This window comes from Heterodontus francisci, chromosome 7 (genome assembly GCF_036365525.1).
Source record: "Heterodontus francisci isolate sHetFra1 chromosome 7, sHetFra1.hap1, whole genome shotgun sequence".
Classification (NCBI taxonomy): Eukaryota; Metazoa; Chordata; class Chondrichthyes; order Heterodontiformes; family Heterodontidae; genus Heterodontus; species Heterodontus francisci.
This window is the reverse complement of record NC_090377.1, coordinates 105,292,342-105,318,869: the sequence shown is the minus strand read 5'-3', so window position 1 is coordinate 105,318,869 and position 26,528 is coordinate 105,292,342. Positions and strand designations below refer to the sequence as shown.

At 44.4% G+C, this 26,528-nt stretch overlaps 1 protein-coding gene across 1 annotated transcript in view; it reads right to left on the bottom strand.

Moving 5' to 3' along the window:
• Positions 1-26,528, bottom strand: part of LOC137372405 (protein unc-80 homolog) — a 500,647-nt gene that overhangs the window by 417,642 nt on the left and 56,477 nt on the right. Inside the window, exon 7 of the mRNA XM_068036292.1 lies at positions 24,421-24,551. Within this exon, the coding sequence (XP_067892393.1) occupies positions 24,421-24,551 (131 nt within the window). The remainder of the gene's footprint in view (positions 1-24,420; positions 24,552-26,528) is intronic.

Sequence of the window (26,528 nt, the reverse complement as noted above, 5' to 3'; positions counted from 1 at the left end):
GAGCACATGCCATATCTAACATCAAGCTCAGGGTCCCACCGAAGAGAGTGATTGTTGCCAAACACAGAATGAATCAAAAATACATTTTATAGAGATACGCAATGCTGTCATCATTGTGACATGTGTAACGTAACATCTAAATGTCTCTTCTTTACATTGTATCTTTCAGGGCGCAGCTCGCAAATTATTCCTGACAGTGATCGAACGACAACAACTTCTGAGGGCAAGAAACACTAGAGGATGCACCATCCCATGACTCTCCTGCACCTTCCACCAGCGCAGATACTCCCATCTCAGTGGGCATCCGATCAGCATTAGAATCAGGGTCACAAGCTGATGAGAGAACAACACAAAAGCCCAAGCAGCTGGTTGTGGCAGAGAGAGCCAGGGCCTCTGATAGTCAAGACGACTGTGAGTGTCCAGGCCCATGCTGAGCCCCAGGCAGATGACGAGCCTCTGGTGTCGACATTAGAGTGCATGCTGAAGTTGCAGGGAGAGATAAGGCAACATCTGGCAGAGATGCCAGAGGCCATGTGCAGCCATGAGCAGACAATGGAGGAGTCCAACCATGCCATGATTGCTGCCATGTCCCAGGCTTATGGGCTTCATCCATCGAGAGGTTGGTGATCCACATGGAGAGCCATATTCTGCAGATGTGCCATGACCTGCAAACGCTCGCCTTGGCCATGACTTCAAATCAGCAGGGGCAGGGCGAGAGAATGACTAGGAGCCTGGAGAATTTTCCTGTTCCTAGTCCTTCTCCAGCGAGCAGGGAAGTTCCAACAAGCCTTGCAAGGGATGAGGAGAGGATGCCCTTCACGTCTGGGGGCGATTTGAATGTGGACACGGGTTCGTCAGCCCTTGCGCCAGTGTGTCCAGCTCCAGCAATCATGCTGCCTAAGGGCAGTCCTGCACCAGTGCAGGAAGCTTTCAGGCAGCAAGGGCCCTCCAAGCCTCTGGCACTGGGAGGACGACTGCCAAAGTCATCACAGCCAAGGGACAGTCTAATCAGCAGCATGCCACCAGTCCAGCTGCTAGCGCAGATGTTACACTGCAAAAGAGCACCCGCAAATGTATTAAAAAGGCACCTTGACACACATGGGTATTCACGGGTGAGACAGATATGTCTTGTTTACTTTCATTAAATGTGCTTTTCTGCCAAACATCAGCCTTTATTATTTGAAAACCACATTCCACCATGGAGTTATTGTTACACCTGCAATCCAATCATAAACCTGACAGCATTGCCAATGCGACCAGTGACATCATTAACATGCCAATGAACATGATGTTTCATTGCACCAATGATGTCACATGGGCACTGGCTCAACTTATTGCTGCCATTCATGCTGGAGAGACAGATAGTATGGAGATGGAGAACTTGAGACTACATGCATGATGGTGAGTTTTGGTAGAAAGTATATTTACTGAAATTCATGGATTGTGAAAATGTTAAATTATTAGTCTCTGCCTTGCCTCCCTATCTGGCCTCCATCCCTGTACTCTGATCTTCCATACGTGCTTGGGGCTTGTGTGCCCTCTGTGTCCTCTTCATGGGAGGATGTCTCATGCTGTCATATTTCTTCATTCCCCCTCTGTAGTGCTATGTTGTGTAGAACACAGCAGACCACAACGATGCGCGCCACCAGATCTATCAAGGAAGCGGAACCGCATCTTCAGCATACCAAAAGCCTTCTCAATGGTCACTCAGGTGGATCTGTGGCAGGTGTTGTACCAGTCTTCCGCATCATTGCCAGGGTTCCTTACTGGCGTCAGAAGCCATGTCCTCAATGGATACCCTTAACCCCGAGAATCCACCCTTGAAGGCGAGTGGGGTGAGTGAAAAGCAGTGGCATCTAGGACTGGCGAAGTATGTATGAGTCATGGCAGCTTCCCTGGAAGCGGGCACACACTTGTAGGAAGCACTTTCTGTAATCACATACCAGTTGGACATTAGGAACAAAGGAGCAGGAGTAGGCCATTCAGCCCGTCGAGCCTGCTCCGCCATTCAATTAGATCATGGCTGATCACCTATCTCAAGATCACTTTCCCACGCTATCCCTATATCCCTTGATGTCATTAATATCCAGATATTTATTGATTTCGTCTTGAACATGCTCAATGATTGAATGAAACCCCTTCCTGTTTATGAAGGTTGGTCCAATGGAGCCTTGATGGTCACATACATGCAATTCATTATACCTTGGACCTGTGGGAATCCTGCAATAGCCCCAAATCCGATGGCCCTCTCGGCCTGACTCTCAGGGACTGTCCTGTAGCATACATAGTCGCAGGCCCTCCTGATCAGATCATTAGTCATCTCCTTGATGCAATGGTGCACTGCAGATTGAGAGACCTCACACATGTCCCAGGTGGACCCCTAGAATGATCCACAGGCATAAAAGTTTGGGGCATGGTAATTTTGAGGGCCACAGGCATAGGGTGACCACCAAAACTCACTGGTCGCAAATCATCATTTAGCAGTGCACAGAGGTCTCTGTGACAGCCTCTCTGGACAGCCGCAGTCTTCCCTGGCAGTTTTGTTCAGACATCGCTGGCATATTTGGGCTTTTCTTTGCCTTGACAGCTGCTGCTGCTCGTGTCTAGGGGCTTCCTCTTGAGCCGCAGCTGCCTCTTGGGCTCACCTCCAGTGGAGACACTTCAGCAAAGCAAGGGGATCCAGGAAAACAGGATGAATCATACCCATCTCTATCCTACTTGGACACTTAGCTTCCTTCAAAAGGTAAAGTACACCTATCTGGGTAAAGGTTTGTTTTAATTTTAGTTCTGTAGGATTGCAGCATTAGCTTTCTGGTATGGATTGATAATGGACTCACAACTTTTCAAAAAGTGTGAGGCATCATGACCATACCAACACCATTTAAGTATCCTGTACTGGGCCCTGACGAAAAACACCTGCACAGTTGCTGAGTTCCCTCCTCCCAATACTATACACTTGCCAAGTTCTCCCTCCCAATACTATACACTTGCTGAGCTCCCCCCTCCCCTCCCAACAGTATACACTTGCAGAGCAACCCCCTCCCAACACTATACACTTGCTGAGTGCCCCCCTCCCAACACTCTACACTTATCATTCCTCCCTCCCAACACTATACACTTGTCAAGTTCCTCCCTCCCAACACTATACACTTGCCGAGATCCCCCCTCCCCTCACAACACTATACATTTGCAGAGCTCCCCCCTCCCAATACTATACACTTGTCAAGTTCCTCCCTCCCACCACTAAACACTTGTCAAGTTCCTCCCTCCCAACACTAAACACGTGCCAAGTTCCTCCCTCCCAACACTATACACTTGTCAAGTTCCTCCCTCCCACCACTAAACACTTGTCAAGTTCCTCCCTCCCAACACTAAACACGTGCCAAGTTCCTCCCTCCCAACACTATACACTTGTCAAGTTCCTCCCTCCCAACACTATACACTTGTCAAGTTCCTCCCTCCCACCACTAAACACTTGCCAAGTTCCTCCCTCCCAACACTATACACTTGTCAAGTTCCTCCCTCCCACCACTAAACACTTGTCAAGTTCCTCCCTCCCAACACTAAACACGTGCCAAGTTCCTCCCTCCCAACACTAAACACTTGTCAAGTTCCTCCCTCCCAACACTAAACACTTGTCAAGTTCCTCCCTCCCAACACTAAACACGTGCCAAGTTCCTCCCTCCCAACACTAAACACGTGCCAAGTTCCTCCCTCCCAACACTATACACTTGCCAAGTTCCTCCCTCCCAACACTATACACTTGCCAAGTTCCTCCCTCCCAACACTATACACTTGCCGAGTTCCTCCTGCTCCCCTCCCAACTGAATACACTTGCAGAGCTCCCACTTTCCCTCTCACACGCAATGCATCTGTGGATTGAGCTTACTGGCAATGTCCAATTTAAAAACCAGTTCCCCTAGATAACAACGGTTAACTTACCTAACCTCTGGAGGCACCAAGGACTCTTGCGTCAGTGGTGCCAACTTTTCAAAGACAGGTACATGAGTGCTACGCGTCAATCACAAGATTGCGATCACCTGGTAGGATCGCAGCGAATTACATATAAATGTATGCAAAACAGTATGTAACAGATTTAAATTATGATCCCGGGTGGAAGTGCCACCATGGAACTTCTCTACCTCTGAGAAAATCGAAAACTGGCATTACGGTGTCAGGTTCTGTGGCAGATGACTCCATGCCGATTCTCCAGCCCACACACCTTCTACAGGACTATAGAATCCAGCCCAATAATCCGCAAGAATATTAACAGTCATTTGGACAAATATGGACTAGTACAGGACAGCCAGAACAGATTTGTTAAGGGCAAATCATGTTTGACTAAATTGACTGAACTTTATGATGAGGCAACAGAGAGGCTGGATGAGGGCAGTGCAATTGATGTTGTGTCTATGCACTTTCAAAAGGCTTTCAATGAAGTCCTACATATCAGGCTTGTTAGCAAAATTGAAGCCCATGGAATACAAGGGCCAGTAGCAGCATGAATACAAAATTGGCTAAAGGATAGAAAAGAGAGAGTTGTGGTGACTGGCTGTTTTTCAGACTGAAGGGAGAAATAATGGTGGTTCCAGGGTTCAGTTCCAGGACTACTGCTGTTTTTGATGTATTTTAATAACTTTAAGGATACAGGGCACAATTTCAAAATTTGCAGATGACACAAAACTTGAAAGTGTAGTAAACCATGAGGAAGATAATAATAGACTTCAAGAGGAGAAAGACAGGCTCATGGATTGTGCAGCACATGCCAGGTGAAATTAAATGTAGAAAAATGTGAGGTGACACGTATTGATAGGAACAATGAGGAAGGACAATACAGTCTAAATGGTACAATTATTATGGGATGCAAGAAGAAACCTGGGCTTGTTTGTGCACAGACCTTTGAAGATGGCAGTATAGGCTAACAAAACAGTTTATAAAGCATATGGGTTCCTACGCTTTATAAATAGAGGAGTACAGCACAAAATCCAGAAAGTCATTGCTGGAGTCATAGAGCCATTACAGCACAGAAGAAGGCAATTCAGCCCATCAAGTCCATGTCAGCTCTCTGCAAAGCAATTGAGTCAGTCTCATTCCCCCACTCTAGCCCAGGGCCCTGCAAGTTTATTTCCCTCAAGTGCCTATCCAATTTCTTTTTGAAATCATTGATCATCGCCATTTCCAACACCCTCATAGGCAGCGAGTTCCAGGTCATTCCGCACATCCCCTGTATCTCTTGCCCAAAATCTTAAATCTATATCCCGTAATCCTTGTACCATCAGCTAATGTCAACAGCTATTCTTTGTCCACCTTATCTAAACGTGTCACAATCTCCTCCACCTCGATCATATCTCCCCACAACCTCCTTTGCTTCAAGAAGAAAAAAACCCAGCTTCTCCAACCTAACTTTGTCGCGAAAACCCCTCATACCTGGAACCATTTTGGTAAATCTCCTCTGTATCCTCTCAAGTACCTTTACATCCTTCCTAAGATATGATGGCCAGAACTAAATGCGATACTCTAGTTGTGGCCTAACCAGAGATTTATAAAGTTCTGGCATAGCCTCTCTGCTTTAATACTTAATACCTTTATTTATGAAGCCCAAGATCCCATATGTTGATAACTACTCTCTCAATATGTCCTAACACCTTCAAAGATCTATGCATATGGACCCCCAGGTCACTCTGTCCTGCACATTCTTTAGAACTGTGCCATTAAGTCTATATTGCCTCTCCCTGTCCCTTCCGTCAAAATGCACTACCTCACACTTCTCTGTCCACTGTCCATTCCGCGAGCCTATTTATGTCCTGCTAGTCGAGTGGTATCATCCTCACCTCTCCATACTTGGTATCACTGGCAAATTTTGAAATTTTACTCTGTATTCCAATATCCAAGTCATTTATATCTCAATCAAAAAGGCAGTGGTTCTAGCACCAACCCTTGGGGAACACCACTGTCTACCATTCTCCAGTCTGAAAAACAATCATTTACCATGACTCACTGTTATCTGTCCTTTAGCCAATTTTTTATCCAAGCTGACACTGACCCTCCTATTCCACGAGCCTTTTATGTGGTACTTTGTCAAACGATTTCTTAAAATTCATGTAGACAACATCTACTGCATTCCCTTCATCAGCCTTCTCTGTCTCAGAGGGTCGTGAGTCTTTGGAATTCTCTTCCTCAAAAGGTGGTGGAAGCAGAATCTTTGAATTATTTTTAAGGCAGAGGTAGATAGATTCTTGATAAGCAAGGAGGTGGAAGGTTATCGGGGGTGGGTGGAAATGTGGAGTAATCAGTTCAGCCATGAACTTATTGAATGGCGGAGCAGGCTTGAAGGGCTGAGTGGCCTACTCCTGCTCCTAATTCGTATGTTCGTATGTTCTTCAAAATAATTCAATTCGATTAGTCAAACATGATCTGGCTTTTACAAACCCATGCTGGCTCTCCTTAATTAACTCAAATGTCTCCAACTGCCTGTTAATTTTATTTCCCTGATTATTGTTTCTAAAATCTTACCCAGCGCTGATGTCAAACTGACTGGCCTGTAGTTACTAGAAATGTCCCTACACCCTTTCTTGAACAAGGATGTCACATTTGCCACTTTTCAATCCTCTCGCACCTTCCCCATATCTAGGGAGGTTTGGGAGATTATGGCAAGCCCTTCTGCTATCACCACCCCCCGTTTCTTAGCAACCTGGGATGCAAGCCATCTGGACCAGGCAACTTAACCACACTAAGCATAGCCAGTGATTCCAGTACAATTTTCACCCCATCTATTACCTCTACCATCTCGACTTCCACCTATTATCTTGCCAGCATACTCTGCCTTAGTGAACACCAATACAAAGTGCTCATTAAGTATTCAAGCCTTGCCCTGCGCCTCTAATCATATATCACCCTCCTTGTTCCTAATAGGCCCCACCTCACCTCTTACCACCCGCTTGCTATTTACATGGCGGTGTAAGGTTTTTGGGTACCCTTTTACGTTAACTACCATTTTATTCTCATATTCCCCTCCCAACTTACTGCATTAGGCTTGGTTCTCATTTGAAGAATTTTCTTGACAAGGATCATACACCCTATTTTTTGTTTCATCGTATTCACTATCTACCTTGGCTTTGGTTCCCCTGCCTTTCACTCTTGTTGGAATGTACCTAGCTTGTACCTGAAACATCTTCTCCTTAAAGATCACCTTTTGTTCCATTATATTTTTCCCGGTCAGTCTTTGGTTCCATTTTACTCTGGCTGGATCCCCTCTCATCCCATTGAAGTTAGCCCTCTTCCAATTTAGAATTTCTATTTTAGGTTGTTCCTTGCTCTTCTCAATTAGTAATCTAAACCCTATGATACAATGATCACCCTTTCCCAAGTGTTCCCCCACAGGTACCTGGTCGACTTGGCCGACCTCATTCCCCAGTACCAGATCTAGCAATGCCTCCTTCCGAGTTGGATCAAGAACATACTGCTCAAGGAACATCTGAACACATTTCAGAAATTTCTCCCTCGTCTTACTCTTTACTGCGATATTATTCCAATCAATATTTGGGTAATTAAAGTCCCCAAAATCACCACTTCGTAGTTCTGGCACATCTCTGTGATTGCCCTGCAGATTTGCTTCTCTAGCTCTCTCTCTCACTATTGGAGGCCTATAGTATACCCCAGTAGTGTGATCATCTCCTTTTTGCTTCCCAACTGTAACCAAATGGATTCTCTCTTTGTCCCCTCAAGGACATCCTCTCTTTCCAACACTACAATGTCTTCCCAAATCAGTACTGCCACCCTATTTCCCTTTTTTCCTCCTCTATCTTTTCTGAACAATTTGACCTGGATTTTATGCTGGCTACGGGCCAAGAACCCCGCATCATCTTTTCTCTGGAAGGCTGACCGTACCTAGTACCAATCAGCCATATAAATGGACAGTGGCGGGCCTTCCACAGGATCAAGGACCCTGGCGCTGTAAGTCCCACCCTCGAAGAGTTGCCGGCTCTTCACGTACCCAAGGCCCAGGAGTGACACTGAGCCCAGGTCACCGATAGGTCAGGGCAGGAGGAGTCTCACAGGGTAGGGATTGCGGGGGAGGAGGATGTAGGCGGGTTGGTAGCAAGGGCAAAGGGAGTGGCTCTCAGCAGGGGTCCCCCCTTCCCAATGCCATGTCCCTCGTTCAGGCAGTAAGTGCCTTTTAACGAGGGAACCCCCCCCACCCCCACCACCTCTCCCCAGAGCTGGGAAACAGCCCACACAGTTTTTCACACTGTGCTTCCCATGCAGTGACAGGGTCGCCCACCACATAGCTAATTGCGGTGGCGGTGGGATGAGGCCTTTAATTGGGGATTAATTGCCCATTTAAGGGCCTCAATTGGCAGCAGGGCAGGAAGGCCATTTGGCCTTTCCGCCCCGGACTACATTTTGGATTTTGGTGGAGGCGAGAAGTGGTAGGATTCCCCCCGCCACTATCCCATCCAATTTTATATTCTCCTGCCTCTAAACCCACCACAGGAGTCAGCACAAAATTCCCCCCTTTGTATCCTTGAATATTAAGTGCCCAGTCCTCACCATTTTTAAGCCACGTTTCCATTATTGCCACTACATCATATTCCCACCTGGTTATTTGTGCTTGGTGCTCACCAATCTTATTCACCAGACTTTGTGCATTTACATACATGCATTGTAAACCCCTCTTTGTATTCCTTGCAGTCCTTCTTAGTCTGCTCCTACCTAATATGGTACTATTTATTTCTCTGGTACTATCCAACACTCCTATCCTTTATGCACCTGATTGCTTTTTTCTACTTCTATATGCTGGCGACTAAAGCCTGGATCGAGTATAAAATAAAAAATCGACCCAGGGCCGACCCGACAATAGCCAACCCGAACTCAACCCGGACCCGAGTCCTTGAATTTTTTTAAATGCCCTACCCAACCTGAAAAGAACAAACATATTTTTGAAACAGAATAAGATCATAGACTAAAACAAAAACAATACGTAACAAAACAGTACAGTCCAGCCCAACCCGAACCGGGCCCGAATGCTGGACGCCAAATACAGACCTGACCCGACCCAAACCCGACACATTTGGTCAAGTTTGGTCGGGTTCGGGTCGGGTAGCCAGGCTTTTCTGGTGACCACACCCCTGTCAATTTTGTCAATTTTATTTAAACCCTCCCCAACCACACATTGGTCCCAATCCTGTTGAGGTGCAACCCAACCGTTTTGAAAACGTCCCTCCTGCCCAGAACTGGACCCAGTGCCTCAAGAATCTGAAGGCCTCCCTTCTGCACCATGCTTCAATCCACACATTAATGTGGAATCTACGTCTTGTGGTATGTGGAAAGTCATGGACGCACCTCGTCTCCAAGACGAACACATCTGCAGGAAGTGTCACTGGCTGCGGAAACTTGAGCTCTAGGTTTTGGAACTGAAGCAGCGGCTGGAGTTACTGTTGTGCAGCCGCGAGGCAGAGGACTACATGGATAGCACGTTTAGGGATGTGGTCACACCGCAGGTTAGTAGCATGCACGCAGAGAGGGAATGGGGGACCACCAGGCAGTCTAAAAGAACCAGACATGCAGTGCAGGAATCCCCTGAGTCTAGCTTGCTTGCTAATCGGTTTTCCATTTTGGATACTGGTGAGAGCGATGGTTCCTTGGGGCAGTGCAACCAAAGCAAAGTCCGTGGCACAACAGCTGCACAGGAGGGGAGGAAGAAGAGTGGAAGAGCAATAGTGATAGGGAATTCGATAGTCAGGGGATCAGACAGGCATTTCTGCGGCAGTAAACGTGATTCCAGGATGGTGTGTTGCCTCCCTGGTGCCAAGGTCAAGAATATCATGGAGCAACTGCAGGACATCCTTCTGGGGAGGGGGAACAGCCAGAGGCTGTGGTCCACATTGGTACCAATGACATAGGTAGGAAGAGGGATGAGGTCCTGAAAGCAGATTTTAGGGAGTTAGGAAGGAAATTATAAAGCAGAACGTCCAAAGCAGTAATCTTAGGATTACTCCCAATGCCACGTGCTAGTGAGCATAGGAATAGGAAAACTGATAGATTGAACACATGGCTGGAGAGTTGGTGTAGGAGGGAGGGCATCAAATTTCTGAGGCATTGGGACCAGTTCTGGGGAAGATGGGGCCTGTACGAGATGGATGGGCTACACCTTAACAGGACTGGAACTAACATCCGCGCAGGGAGATTTGCTAGTGCTGTTGGGGAGGGTTTAAACAAGCTTGTCAGGGGGATGGGAACCTGAGGGGTAGCTCAAATTGGAAGGAAGTAAAGCTGGTAACAGGAGGTAGAAAAGTAGCAAGTGACATTAGAAGCAGGCGAAACAAAGGTGAGCATCAACTAATTTTAGAATGCAGAATATCAAGAAGACAAGGTTAAGTGCACTCGACCTGAATGCATGCAGCATTCGCAACAAGGTAGATGATTTAAAGGCCCAAATAGAGGTAAATGGGTATGATCTAATTGCTATAACAGAAACATGGCTACGGGGTGACCAAGACCGGGAACTAAACATTTAAGGATATTCAACATTTAGGAAGGACAGGCAAAAAGGAAAAGGTGTTGCGCTGATAATAAGGGATGGCATCAGTGCATTAGTAAGGGAGGATCTCAGATCGGAAGAACAAAATGTGGAATCTGTTTGGGTGGAGCTAAGAAACAGCAAGGGGCAGCAAACATTGGTAGGAGTTGTCTTACAGGTCACAAAACAGTGTTGGTAGTATGGGGAATGGTATTAATCAGGAGATTAGAGAAGCAAGTGGCATAGGTGTCATGCAGGCCCCCACCTGCCAAGCATGAGGCATATTAATTTTGTCACATGGATATTAAATTTCAAACAGTTGTTGAAGTGAAGAAAGGACTTGCTTTAAAAAAATTGCCAGATCTTGGCTGGAAAGACACTTTCATATTAACAGGCAGTGCTTGGAAAGGACAAAGGACCATTCCCTGACACATTCAACCCACAATGGACTTTTGATCACAGACACTGAGGTGGGAGAGCTCGCATTCCAGGTTGACTGGTAAGATGGCCGAATACACAAACGGACATGGTCAAACTAGCTAGTCACATGACTAACCTGCTGGGCAACCTGAGTTTTTTGAATTTGTACTAACAGTTTTGGCAGAAAACAGAATGCTCCTGGGCTGAGAAGATCTCTCCTGATTGGTTTGCCACAGCCTCTCCTGTCAGCCTGCTCCCACCTCTTTCTCACAGAACTCCAAATCCACTGAAGACACATGAACCCCAAGAGAGAAAAGTCTCCTACAGCGAACAAGGTTTAAGAAGAATACTGGGCCCCAATGAAAAGCAAGATCTACCTACAATAAAGGACACTCCAGTGAGCTCGAAGAACCATAACGCAAAAAAACCTCCTCAGATATTGCCTCAAACTTTTCCACTTTATTTCTTCTGTTTTCTTTTTGTCTCTATCTGCATGTCTGTATCGCGTGTGCATGCTAGCATGGACGTGTCACGTATCCGTAGGCGTTAACCGAATTAGGTGTTCAGTTTAAGTTTTAACAAAATTTCACCTTTCTTTTATAAAACTAAGAAAGCCTCTTTGAACTGGTGTCTTTGCCTTATAGTTGGAAAGCAGTGAACAAGGATTCACCAAGGTGGAAGGGGCCTAAAAGCATGGGTTGTTTAAAATTAAACCCTGTTACAGTAAGACCAGGTGAAGGCGGAAAGGAAACCCTAGACCTCTTTCTCACCTGGTTGTAACATTGGGTAATACAGTAATCATGGGTGACTTCAATCTGCATATAGATTGGGTAAACCTAATGAGCATTAATGCTGTGAGGACGAGTTTCTGGAGTGTGTTAGGGTTAGTTTTCTAGAGCAGTATGTTGAGGAACCGACTAGAGAACAGGCTATTTTAGATCTAGTTTTATATAATGAGAAAGAGTTAATTAATAATCTTGTTGTAAAAGAACCTTCAATATGAGTGACCATAATATGATAGAATTTTACCTTATGTTTGAAAGTGAGGTACTTCAATCTGAAACCAGGGTATTAAATTTAAACAAAGGAAATTATGAAGGTATGAGGGGCAAATTGGCTGAGGTGGATTGGGAAAATACATTAAAGGTATGACAGTACATAGGCAATGGATAGTCTTTAAAGAAATATTACATAGTTTACAGCAACTATACATTCCTTCAAGGCACAAAAACCCCAAAAGTAAAGGCAGTCAACCATGGGTAACAAAGGAAATTAGGGATTGTATAAGATTAAAAGGAAAGGCCTATAAAGTTGCCAGAAACAGTAGGAAACCTGAGGACTGGGAAGATTTTAGAATACAGCAAAGGAGGACAAAGAAACTGATAAAGAAAGGGAGAATAGAATATGAATGTAAGCTAGCAAAAAATATAAAAATGGACTGTAAAAGCTTCTATAAGTATGTAAAAATGAAGCATTTGGCTAAGACAAATGTGGTCCATTACAGGTAGAGTCAGGAGCATTTATAATGGGGAATAGAGAAATGGCAGAGAAGCTAAATGATTACTTTGTGTCTGTCTTCACTGAGGAAGATACAAGAAATCTCGCAGAATTTGAGATCCAAGGGATTAGGGGGAATGAGGAATTGAAGGAAATTAGTATTGGTAAGAAGGTTGTATTGGAGAAATTAATGCAGCTGAAAGTTGATAAGTTCGCAGGACCTGATATTCTAGGTCCCAAAGTGTTCATAGAGGTAGCTATGGCGATACTGAATGCATTGGTGATCATTTTCCAAAATTCTATAGATTCTGGAGCAGTTCCTGCCTATTGGAAGGTAGCAAATGTCACCCCACTATTTAAGAAGGGAGGGAGAGAGAAAACAGGGAATTATAGACTTGATAGCCTTACATCAGTCGTTGGAAAAATGCTAGAATCTATTCCAAAGGATGTGATAAATGGACACTTGGATAATAATGATCTGATTGGGCACAGTCAACATGGATCTATGAATGGGAAATCATGTTTGACTAACCTTTTGGAGTTTTTTGAGGATGTTCCTAACATAACTGATAAAGCTGGACGTGGTTTAATTAGAGGGAGTGCAACGAAGGTTCATCAGGCTTTTTCCCGGAATGGTGGGGCTGTCCTATGAAGAGAGATTGGGGAAACTGGGCCTGTATTCTCCAGAATTTCGAAAAATGAAAGGTGATCGCATTGAAACCTACAAAATACTTAAAGGGATAGTCAGGGTAGATGCAGCTAAGATGTTTTCCCTGGTTGGGGAGTCTAGAACCAGGGGACACAATTTCAAAATAAAGGGGAAGCCACTTTGGACAGAGATGAAGAGACATTTCTTTACTCAGAGGATTATGAATCTTTGGAATTCTCTACCCCAGAGGGCTGTGAAAGCTCAGTCATTGAGTATGTTTAAATCAGAGATTGGCAGATTTCTAAATACCAATGAGGGGATATGAGGATAATGTGGGAAAAAGGCATTGAAGTAGATTATCAGCCATGATCGTATTGAATGGTGCAACAGGCTCGATGGGCTGAATGGCCTACTCCTGCTCCTATGTTCCTAATACTCCCTACGTTCTTAGTTCTACTCTCGCTACCATGCAGCATTGGGAATAATCCAGAGTTTACTATCTTTGAGGTCCGACTTTTTAACTTCCCCCCCTTGCTTCTGAAAGTCTTACTGGATGACCTTAATATCTGCCCTCTTTATGTCATTGGTACCGACATGTATCACAACTTCTGGCTCACTCCCTTTCCGCACAGAATATTCTGCACCCTCTCCGTGGTGACCTTTACCGTGGCACTGGGAAAGCAACAGACCATACAGGACTCATGATGATGGTTACAGAAACATCTGTCTGTCCCCCGAACTATGGAATATCCTATAGCAATTACATTTCTACACTTTGCTGTTTCCGCCCTGTGCAGTCTCTTGCCCATTAGTATCATGGTCTGGACTGCATTCCTTCAAGGTGTCGTCACTCCCAGCAATCTGCAATGCTTATTACTGGTGTGAAGTTGGAACACCCCCACCCCCACCACAAAGACTCTAAACCTATATAAAATACTAGTTCAGCCCAACATGATTATTGCATCCAATTCTGGGCACCACACTTTAGAAAGGACTTGAAAGCTTTGAAGTGGGTACAGAAGTGATTTACTAGAATGGTTCCAGTGGATAAACTGGAGAAGTTGGGACTGTTCTTCTTCAGAGCAGAGAAGGGGCCAAGTAATGTTAAAAAGACAAACCTTAAGGCTTTGTGCCTTAACGCGAGGAGCATTCGCAGTAAAGTGGATGAATTAATCATGCAAATAGATGTAAACGGGTATGATATAGTTGGAATTACGGAGACATGGCTGCAAGGTCACCAGGGATGGGAAATGAATATCCGGGGGTATTCAGTATTTAGGAAGGACAGACAAAAAGCAAAAGGCGGTGGAGTTGCATTGCTGGTTAAAGAGGAAATTAACGCAATAGTGAGGGAAGATATTAGCTCTGACAATGTGGAATCTGTATGGGCAGAGCTGAGAAAAACTAAGGGGCAAAAAACTTTAGTGGGGGTTGTATATAGACCCCCAAACTGTAGTGGTGATATTGGGAATTGCATTAAACAGGAAATTAGAGACGCATGCAATAAAGGAACACCTGTAATTATGGGTTTCTTTAATCTGCATATAGATAGGGCAAATCAAATTAGTCACAATACTGTAGAGGACGAATTCTTGGAGTGTATACAGGATGGTTTTCTGGACAATTATGTTGAGGAACCAACTAGAGAACAGGGCATCCTGGATTGGGTATTGTGTAATGAGAGAGAAATAATTGACAATCTAGTTGTGCGAGACCCCTTGGGGATGAGCGACCATAATATGATAGAATTCTTCATCAAGATGGAGAGTGACACAGTTGATTCTGAGACTAGGGCCCTGAATCTTAGTAAAGGAAACTACGAAGGTATGAGGCACGAGTTGGCTATGATGGATTGGGAAACTTTACTTAAAGGGACGACGGTGGAAAGGCAATGGCAAACATTCAAAGAGCACATGGATGAACTGCAACAATTGTTTATTTCAATCTGGCGCAAAAGTAAAACGGGCAAGGTAGCCAAAACATGGCTTACAAGGGAACTAAGAGATAGCTTTAGATCCAAGGAACAGGCATATAAATTCGCCAGAAAAAACAACGGACCTGAGGACTGGCAGCAGTTTAGAATTCAGCAAAGGAACACCAAGGGATTGATTAAGAAGGGGAAAATAGAGTACGAGAGCAAGCTTGAGGGGAACATAAAAACTGACTGTAAAGGTTTCTACAGGTATGTGAAGAGAAGAGAATTAGTGAAGACAAATGTAGGTCCCTTACAGTGAGAAATAGGGGAATTTATTATGGGGAACAAAGGAATGTCTGACCAAATGCATACTTTGGTTCTGTCTTCACAAAGGAGGACACAAATATCATACCAGAAATGTTGCGGAGCACAGGGTTTAGTGAGAGAGAAGAACTGAAGGAAATCTGTAAGAGTAGAGAAATGGTGTTGGGGAAATTGATGGGATTGAAGGCCGATAAATCCCCAGGGCCTGATGATATGCACCCCAGAGTACTTAAGGAAGTGGCCTGAGAAATAGTGGATGCATTGGTGGTCATCTTCCAAGATTCTATAGACTCTGGAACAGTTCCTACAGATTGGAGGGTAGCTAATGTAACCCCACTATTTAAAAAGGGAGGTAGAAAGAAAGCAGGGAATTATAGACCAGTCAGCCTGACGTCGGTAGTGGGGAAAATTCTAGAGTCCATTATCAAAGATTTTATAGCAGAGCACTTGGAGAACAGTGGTAGAATCGGACAGAGTTAGCATGGATTTACGAAAGGGAAATGATGCTTCACAAATCTACTAGAATTCTTCGAGGATGTAACTAGTAGAGTTGATGAGGGGGAACCAGTGTATGTGGTTTATTTGGACTTTCAGATGGCTTTCGACAGAGTCCGACATAAGAGATTAGCATGTAAAATTAAAGAGCATGGGATTGTGGGTAGTGTATTGCGAAGGATAGAAAATTGGTTGTCAGACAGGAAACAAAGAGTAGGGATAAATGGGTCTTTTTCCGAATGGCAGGCAGTGACTAGTGGGGTAGTGCAGGGATTGGTGCTAGGACCCCAGCTATTCACAATATATATTAATGATTTAGATGAGGGAACTAAATGTAATATCTCCAAATTTGCAGATGACACAAAACTGGGTGGGAGGGTGAGTTGTGAGGAGAATGCAGAGAGACTTCAGGGTGATTTGGACAAGTTGAGTGAGTGGGCAATTGCATGGCAGATGCAGTATAATGTGGATAAATGTGAGGTTATCCACTTTGGTAGCAAAAACAGGAAGGCAGATTATTATCTGAATGGCTCTAAACTGAGAGAGGGGAATAAGCAACAAGACCTGGGTGTTCTCGTACACCAGTCGCTGAAGGTAAGCATGCAGGTGCAACAGGCAGTAAAAAAGGCAAATGGTATGTTGGCCTTCATAGCGAGAGGATTGAAGTACAGGAGCAGGGATGTCTTGCTGCAATTATACAGGGCCTTGGTGAGGCCACACCTGGAATATTGTGTGCAGTTTTGGTCTCCTTACCTGAGGAAGGATGTTCTTGCTATGGAGGGAGTGCAGTGAAGATTTACCAGACTGATTCCTGGGATGGCGGGAAAGACGTATGAGGAGAGGTTGAGTCAGTTAGGATTATACTCGCTGAAGTTCAGAAGAGTGAGGGGGGATCTCATAGAAACCTAAAAAATTCTAACGGACTTGACAGGGTAGATGCAGGAAGGATGTTTCCGATGGTAGGGGAGTCCAGAACCAGGGGTCATAGTCTAAGGATACGGGGTAAACCATTCAGGACGGAGATGAGGAGAAATTTCTTCGCCCAGAGAGTGGTGAACCTGTGGAATTCGCTACCACAGAAAGCAGTTGAGGCCAAAACATTGTATGTTTTCAAGAAGGAGTTAGATATAGCTCTTGGGTTTAAAGGGATCAAAGGATATGGGGTGAAAGCGGGAACAGGTTACTCAGTTGGATGATCAGCCATGATCATAATGAATGGCAGAGCAGGCTCGAAGGGCCAAATGGCCTACTCCTGCTCCTATTTTCTATGTTTCTATGAGAAGATTTGATAGTAGTGATTACTATAATGAAGGGTTTAGATGGAATAAATAAAAAGAAACTATTTTCAAAGGCTGGAAGACTGTTAACCAGATTTAAGGTGACTGGCAAAAGAACCAGAAGTGATACTGGGCGGAGTTTGCAAGTTCTCCCTGTGACCGCGTGGGTTTTCGCCGGGTGCTCCGGTTTCCTCCCACCGCCAAAGACTTGCAGGTTGATAGGTAAATTGGCCATTGTAAAGTGCCCCTAGTGTAGGTAGGTGGTAGGGAACATGGGATTACTGTAGGGTTAGTATAAATGGGTGGTTCTTGGTCGGCACAGACTCGGTGGGCCGAAGGGCCTGTTTCAGTGCTGTATCTCTAAATAAAATAAATAAAAAAATAAAAATATGAGGAAAAACTTTACGCAATGCGTGGTTAGGATTTGAAATGCCACGTCTGATAGGGTAGTGGAAGTAGATTTAATTGTAGCTTTCAAGAGAGAATTGGGTAAATACTTGCAGAAGAAAACATCGCAGGGAGATGGGTAACGACCCAGGGAGCAGGCTAACTGGATTGCTCATTGAAATAGCAAGCATACATTCGACAGGCCAAATGTTCTCATTCCTTGCTGTATTATTCTATGATTTTATGATTGATGTATTTTATTTTTATTCTAGTCTTGTAGAAGGTACTAGTCTTTCGAAGAATGTTTTCAAAAAGTAATTTTAACATAAAATACGATCAAGGTATATACATAAAATACATACAACTATTTAATTGTGAAACCTCTGTTTCCATTCATTATTTAATTTTTGCTACTTATTTTCTTTTTTGCATGAAGTTGATGTCACAGCAGACAAAAAAGGCCAGAATTAAATGAGGTCTGTGTGCAATGAAGGTCTTATAATTAATGATTGTGATGAATTCAATGGAAACTTATCAAAGTCATAAAGATGTCAAAAAAAGGAACAAAACCAGCTTGTTCTTTCAGCTCTTAAATTGGAGTTTAAAAAAAAACCCTAGACAGACGGAAAGAAAATTTGCTTTTCCTGCTAGTTCAAAGTGAAATGATTTTGGCAGTCTCTATGCAGTTCCTTGTGGTTACAAACTCACAGCATAATTCAACATAATTTAGCAATATCACTCAGTGTGGCATAAGGATGCTTTGTGGGAACTTCAGAATACGTTTGCAGCGCTGTAGTGAGGCATGCTCTTCTAATATTGGCTTCAAGGTACTTTGTTGATGCAAATTTGAGAGAGTTTTACTCTAGGCATATTGGATAAATACTTTGGGTGCATTTATCAGCTCTAATGGTGCTAGTCATGATGAGCAAAAGTAAATGCACCAATGGAAATAGACCATGTGGCCTGTTGAGTCTGTTCATTCCAACAAATCATATAGAATTTGCAGAGTTGTAAATTCCCCAGCTTACTTAATCTACCAAGGTATCCTGCAGGTAAAACTTCTAAGGCGAAACACTGAAGCTTCTATCTGGCTTCTACAGGTAAAGCAAGGAATGTTGTAAAATATTAATAACACACTACAACCTACATTGTTCATTCATGAATATTTGTGTTCCATCACTTCAACAAAAATATGTGGTCATTTTCGTCCATATTTACATTTATAACCTTCAATAATGTTGATCACCAAAAAGCTACACTGGCAAATATTTATATTCTACAAATAATTTCTATTCTCGCACCGTGTCAGTCAAAGCTAAATGTCAGGCTTAGACGTCATTGTTACATGACACCATTATTTTTTTACTGAAATAAGTTGTGAAAGTGATGTTTTTAATGCTGCCAGATATTGTTTCAGGCGGTGCTGGTTATTTTCCATTTGGAGGCAAAATGCATTTTTGTATTATATTTCCATTACCTTTATATTTATATTGTCATTATTGTGATCTAAGGTGTCTGTTTTTACCTTAGTTTGCTAATTATAAAAATGACTTAATTATAAGTTTACTGCCTGCCTTACATTTTAGTTTTTTTTGTAATGACTGTCAGGATGATACATGAATCTATTGCTAAGGAATTAAGAACGCATTAACAATGCAATTCCAACTCTCTGCTCCTACAGTATTTGGAAAGGACTGTCTGAACAGAACACGGAAACCATGGCAACTGAAGAATTATACTGCAATAAAAGCAAATTTGGCTTGTGATTGCAATACCTTTTCGTATCATTTATTATTGAATTCACGTCATTATTCCAGCCTATCATGGTTACCATCATTATCAGCATCGTCTCAGGGCACATTCAACAAATTTATTTCTTACACATAATATAATTTCACATTTATATTGTATCATTAACAGTTATATAATTATTATTAGCCTTTGTTCCATTCTGATCAATATTTAAATCAGTATTACTGTACAATGCACATGACATTGAAATTGAATCTAATGTGAAATTTAATAGAAAGGGAGTTAAATTACAACTAAAAATACTCCCACACAAATTTAGCACTTAACAGGAGAAAATTAGAGAAATTAGAGAGAGATGCAAATCAGTATTAGATCAGGAGGGAGTCTTGAAGGGAGGTTGGCTTGGTGAGCCACAGGAAGCAGGAGAAGCAGCTGAATGGATAATATCAATCATAATGACTAAGAAAACCATGGGTTCCTTGCATTTGTTGCAGGTGAGGATGTGGGCATGCGTTTGGGGAGATAATTGGTAGTGGAGAAAAGAAGCCAGCGATTACCTTTGCACTCCAGGATAATCCTGAACTACTGGGTAGAGACAGTGGGCTGAAATTTATACATCCACTGCCGTAATGGGTGGCGGACATAAACAATGGCGGACTGCCCGCGCAGGCAGCACATCGCGGACTTGGGCGGGGTGGATCGCCACCCCCACCTCCTCCGATGATGTGGAGGGGGTGGGCAGTCTGTCCCTGGCAATGGCGTCAGCTGCCTTTGCGCAGGCCCTGACGCTATTTTTAAAGGGCTTCGAGCCCTATCGTTACATTTAAATATTTAAAGGTCAAAGAATTTTAAAAAATTAAATTAATATATCTTTCCCCTCGCCCATCCCCCCAACAACCATAGATTTAATTCCTTGCACTCTGCCCCCCACCCCCCAGAATACTTACCTTGTGCACCTGACCTTCCCCCTTCCAAAGTTGATAAACTTTAAACTTTACCCTTCCCAACATCCCCTACACCAATGAAATAAGTATGATGTCACTCCCCCCCACCAACCCCGCACTGAAAAACGTACCTGCTCCCCCCTCCCCAACACTGTTCCGCCTCGGGGATCCGAGTGATCACAACTCCCTGACCTTTACTATCGTCATGGAGAGGGACAGAAGCAGACGGGATGGGAAAATATTTAATTGGGGGAGGGGGAATTACAATGCTATTAGGCAGGAACTGGGAAGCATAAATTGGGAACAGATGTTCTCAGGGAAATGCACGACAGAAATGTGGAGGTTGTTCAGGGAACACTTGCTGCGACTGCTGGATAGGTTTGTCCTGATGAGGCAGGGAAGGGATGGTAGGGTGAAGGAACCTTGGATGACAAGAGATGTGGAACAGCTAGTCAAGAGGAAGAAGGAAGCTTACTTAAGGTTGAGGAAGCAAGGATCAGACAGGGCTCTAGAGGGTTACAAGGTAGCCAGGAAGGAACTGAAGAATGGACTTAGGAGAGCTAGAAGGGGACATGAAAAAGTCTTAGCGGGTAGGATTAAGGAAAATCCCAAGGCGTTCTACACTTATGTGAGGAACAAGAGGATGGCCAGAGTGAGGGTAGGGCCGATCAGGGATAGTGGAGGGAACTTATGCCTGGAGTCGGAGGAGGTAGGGGAGGTCCTAAATGAATACTTTGCTTCAGTATTCACTAGTGAGAGGGACCTGGTCGTTTGTGAGGACAGCGTGGAACAGGCTGATATGCTCGAACAGGTTGAGGTTAAGAGGGAGGATGTGCTGGAAATTTTGAATGATATGAGGACAGATAAGTCCCCGGGGCCAGACGGGATATACCCAAGGATATTACGGGAAGCGAGGGAAGAGATTGCCGCGCCTTTGGCGATGATCTTTGCATCTTCATTGTCGACTGGAGTAGTTCCGGATGATTGGAGGGTGGCAAATGTTGTTCCCTTGTTCAAGAAAGGGAATAGGGATAACCCTGGGAATTATAGACCAGTCAGTCTTACGTCGGTAGTGGGCAAATTATTGGAGAGGATTCTGAGAGACAGGATTTATGATTATTTGGAAAAGCATGGTTTGATTAGAGACAGTCAGCATGGCTTTGTAAGGGGCAGGTCAGGCCTCACAAGCCTTACTGAATTCTTTGAAGATGTGACAAAACACATTGATGAAGGAAGAGCAGTGGATGTGGTGTGTATGGATTTTAGCAAGGCGTTTGATAAGGTTCCCCATGGTAGGCTCATTCAGAAAGTAAGGAGGCATGGGATTCAGGGAAAGTTGGCTGTCTGGATACAAAATTGGCTGGCCCATAGAAGTCAGAGGGTGGTAGTAGATGGAAAGTATTCCGCATGGAGCTCGGTGACCAGTGGTTTTCCACAAGGATCTGTTCTGGGACCTCTGCTCTTTGTGATTTTTATAAATGACTTGGATGAGGAAGTGGAAGGCTGGGTTAGCAAGTTTGCCGATGACACGAAGGTTGCTGGAGTTGTGGATAGTGTGGAAGGCTGTTGTAGGTTGCAACGGGACATTGACAGGATGCAAAGCTGGGCTGAGAAGTGGCAGATGGAGTTCAACCTGGAAAAGTGTGGTGATTCATTTTGGAAGGTCGAATTTGAATGCAGAATACAGGCTTAAAGACAGGAATCTTGGTAGTGTGGAGGAACAGAGGGATCTTGGGGTCCATGTCCATAGATCGCTCAAAGTTGCCACCCAAGTTGATAGGGTTGTTAAGAAGGCGTATGGTGTGTTGGCTTTCATTAACAGGGGGATTGAGTTTAAGAGCCGCGAGGTTATGCTTCAGCTCTATAAGGCCCTGGTTCGACCACACTTGGAATATTGTGTTCAGTTCTGGTCGCCTCATTATAGGAAGGATGTGGAAGCTTTAGAGAGGGTGCAGAGGAGATTTACCAGAATGCTGCCTAGACTGGAGGGCATGTCCTACGAAGAAAGATTGAGGGAGCTAGTGCTTTTCTCATTGGAGCGAAGAAGGATGAGAGGTGACTTGATAGAGGGGGACAAGATGATGAGAGGCATAGATAGAGTGGATAGCCAGAGACTTTTTCCCAGGGTGGAAAGGGCTATCACCAGGGGGCATAATTTTAAGGTGATTGGAGGAAGGTTTCGGGGAGATGTCAGAGGTAGGTTCTTTACATAGAAAGTGGTGGGTGCGTGGAATGCGCTGCCAGGGGTGGTAGTAGAAGAAGATACATTAGGGGCATTTAAGCGACTCTTGGATAGGTACATGGATGATAGTAGAATGAAGGGTAGGTAGTGGTTAAAGGTTCGGCACAACATCGTGGGCCAAAGGGCCTGTACTGTGCTGTACTGTTCTATGTTCTATGAAGGCGCGAGAGTGCCAGCCACCGGCACGACAATCGCTCCGGGACAGACAGTGGCAGCGCGACAGTAATCAATTCATTTATTTACATTAATTAACATTTTTAAATTGGGCTCATGTCGTCGAGCAGCAGGGGCCACCATGAGGCCGCACCACCACCGGCAATATGGGGCCGGGCCTTCCCAGCGTCGAGGTTCGTGACTGGCCTCTCCCAGAGGCATTTTTCGGCCCTTGATGTTGGGGGTCTGTAAAATTCAGCCCAGTGAGTCCCTATAGTGCTTGAGGTGATCCAGCCAGATCTGGTAATCAATGGCTAAACCAGATAGGCAACGGACACACTCAAGTCTGCATTACTTGGACTTGAGGATTGAGGAAGCAAACAGTGCAGAGAGTTAATTTGTACTCGATTTGTAGTACGAGATAAATCGATGTACATGGAAGGTGACTGAGGTCAACAAGAGGACAATGATGTGCATGATCCAAAAGGTAAGAGTGGAAATAGGTAAAGGCAATATCACTGAATTGGACAGAGGAGAAAAGACATGGAAGGAGGATCATTTGGCCTACCATGTCAAAGACTTCAGAGGAGTCTGGGAAGATAAGGAGGAACCATGGTCACAGTCACTGTGCCAGTTCGTCAGAAATACTTATTTAGAAATGTTTGTGCTGGAATGATTTTGACTTATATGGAAATGATCATGTTAAATGTTAACAAAACTGTTGGCTTTACTCCACATTTGGAATTACAAAGTAGCAAGAAACAGAAAATTAAATCTGCAGGAAAAGGAAAGGAAGGGGAAAGATGAAAGTGAAGCAAGAGAGAAAAAAATTTGGCTTCATTGTGATGTTGGAGGCAGGCAGGATCAGAAGCCAAGTACAAGACATGGACTATAGGGGAAAATGGAAAGGTTATGTATTTTAAATCGGACTGTGTTTCGATGGCATTAGGTTGGCTATACAGTTTAATTGCCCCCATGTCCGTGGCTGGGCCAATAATTTTGTCAAATGTCCGTCGTACAAAATGTTGGTGCCTATCCCTGCAGCCAAATAACAGGCCACCTCAGGGGGCTCCATCTAATTAAGGACAGCAGGTGAGTTCCTGAGGCTGCAGGCCCAATCAGCAGGCCTGCAACTTTGAAGGCCAGCAGTCCCACCAGGAGAGGTAGGTGCTGCTCATGCAGCAAGGAGAGCACAAAATGCAGATACCCTTGGAGGCGTGCAGAAAATCAGAACTGATGAGGGTCGAAGCCCTTGGAGACACCCTCAGAGCAGAGGGGAAACTCCTCCAGAGGAACTGTTTGGCTGCAGGTATGGCCTTTCCTACTCGCAGTCCATCATTGGGGCATGGAGCCTTGGGCTCCAAATGACCCCTGGCCTGCAATTGGGAGACCGCCTCCATGGAGCTGTCAGGCCTGGCACTCAGTGAGAAGGTGCCCTGATGTGGAGAAGATTCCAGCAGAGTCTTCCCCGATCCCCCCAATAGGCTCTTAAGTGCTAATTATTGGCTACCTGCTACTGCCAGGCAGTTAACCACTTCTGTTGTTGACCCACCTCTGGCAAGATTGCCCGGAGCTGGGAACACGTTGGCCTGCTTACCAGATGCCCTCATGTCCGAGTTTGCTCCCAGTCAACTTCAAACCCGCTTTGACGTGACTGGAAGAATCTTCCCAATGTGAGCCAAGGAAGGATGTGGGTCAACAGAAAAAAGTGCAGCAAAAGCTGCTTCAACTTGAGTATTAAATATTTACTACTTATTCTGTCAGGTAAGCCATAGAAGATGAACTAGTTTTCACAAGAAAAGACAATACATTTACTTACTAACATGAAAAAGAAAAATAGCAATACCTGGAGTTAGAGGTTCCTTTGTCCTGGGAGGCACCTGCTGCATCAAATGAATTCCTTTGATGGCAACTCTGCATTCTGATTTCTGGAGATACAGAGTCCAGCTGAACAGTTTCACAAACGACCTGAAAACCCTTTGAATCATTTGAGTAAATGAATTAACTTTTGAATGATTATGCTGGCATGTTCATATCCAATTCAAAGTAATGAGATTATATGGCATTCTTAATTTCAAGATACAGCACAATAACCATGATCAATAAGGAATAACTTGCACTTATATCACTAGCCAATTTACAGAGCTGCTAAAAATGAAATGTAACATTTACTTCCCTTTCATACAAACTATTAAAAAAATACAACACAATGGAACAGGGTACCAGAGCTCCAACACTGTTCAGAATTGGTAAGGTGCAGGTTTGCAGATTTATATCAAGTTCTTGAACTGAGTTGTGGTGTTGAGGGTGTACTGTGTTAAAGGAAAGTTTTTGAACGTATGTGCTTTACCCTTCCACTAAGAAATCTGTACAGAACTACTTCCAGTAATGAACACATCCTGTCAGTGATTCAGTTTGTTTTTCCCCAAGGAATCCTATATAGTGTAGAAAATAAATGTTGCACACTTCCTCTACTCAAGCTGAAGTGCCATCAAGTCTTCATAAATTTTCAGCATGCCTACCCAACTGTCTGTACAGTGACAACACTGTCGATACAAAAAATAAATTAAAATAATAATGGGGTGAATTTCCTTGAGGCTTCTCCCACGCCAGTGCCATGACTTTGGCAGGGTTTCCACAAAACATCCATCAAAGTTACGCCGGTGGTGTGAAAAAGCCCCAAAGAAATTCAACTCCATTTTTTTTACTGTGCTATTTATATTACGATTGTGCTTTAAGCCCTGGCCCTATATCCCTGCACATATTATCCATGCTCAGAAAGCCTATTCAAAGGAATGCCCGCTGCAAAATTGACAGAGGCCACCCTTCCCAGAGGGGATGTATCCACACCACGCAGAATTGCATTCGCTGATTTCCCTATACTGTCAAAATCAGGGCTATATACTGAATAGCTTAACAGTTTAACTCGGGAATTTGTTAAGTGTGGGGATTTAGTGCAGTGAGGAGGTATGTGCTGTTCTGGTCTTTTACAGAACAAGCAGTGATCCAAGAGATGGAGCCGGAGACAGTGAGACCTAAGAGCTGAAGCCCAGAGGGATTAACTAGGTGAGCAGGTAGATGATTGGCTGGTGCGTTTTAAGGCTTTTCTTCCCTTTCTAAACTGCAGCAGTAGTTTAAACTGGTACCGGGGGAGACATAAGTATTGTATTATATTTGTAGCTTAACTAGTTAAACTACTTAATATAACTACAAATTATCATTCAGTGATATTTCTAAACTTGAAACCTATTTACAGTAAACGTTTTGTTATCCAGCACTTTAACAGCCAGCAAGTACGATTATCCTGACTTTCCACAGGAATTCAGGTTGCCACCTGTGTTTACAAATGCCACCTTGCCTCGGTGACTGGTTCCTCACTCACTAGAATGGGATTCTTGCTCCCTGCTGTCAGACATGTTACCCCGCAACCATCCTGCCTCCGCCAAAATTTAGTCCAGAGCGGAAAGACCTGTGAATAGCCATCCCACCCTGCTGCCAATTGAGTCTTTAATTAGGTAATTAATCCCTAATTAAGATCCTCTTCCCGCTATAGCCGCAATTACCCGTGCGGCAGGTGGCCCTGTCGTCACACGGAAAGCATGGTACCAAAAACTGTGTGGGCTGCTTCCCGGCTCTGAGGTGGGGCGGGGGGGGGTGCGGTTCCAGATCAAATGTACTTAGTGCCTGAATGAGAGACCCAGCATCGGGAAGGGGGAGGTCCCATTGAGGGCCAGCCCCCTGCCCTTGTTGCCAACCCCCCTTTCCCGCAAACCCCCACCCCTTTGAGAACCCTCCCACCCTGACGCACCTTAAGCCTGGTTCCAGCGCTGCTCCTTGATGTCTGGTTGCTGCAGCTACAGCAGCAGGCACTGCCTCTGTGGTGGCGCTGCAGCTGCCCGCCTCTGATTGGACAGCAGCTCTGCAATGCCAAGACTTCTGGTGATGGGGTCAATC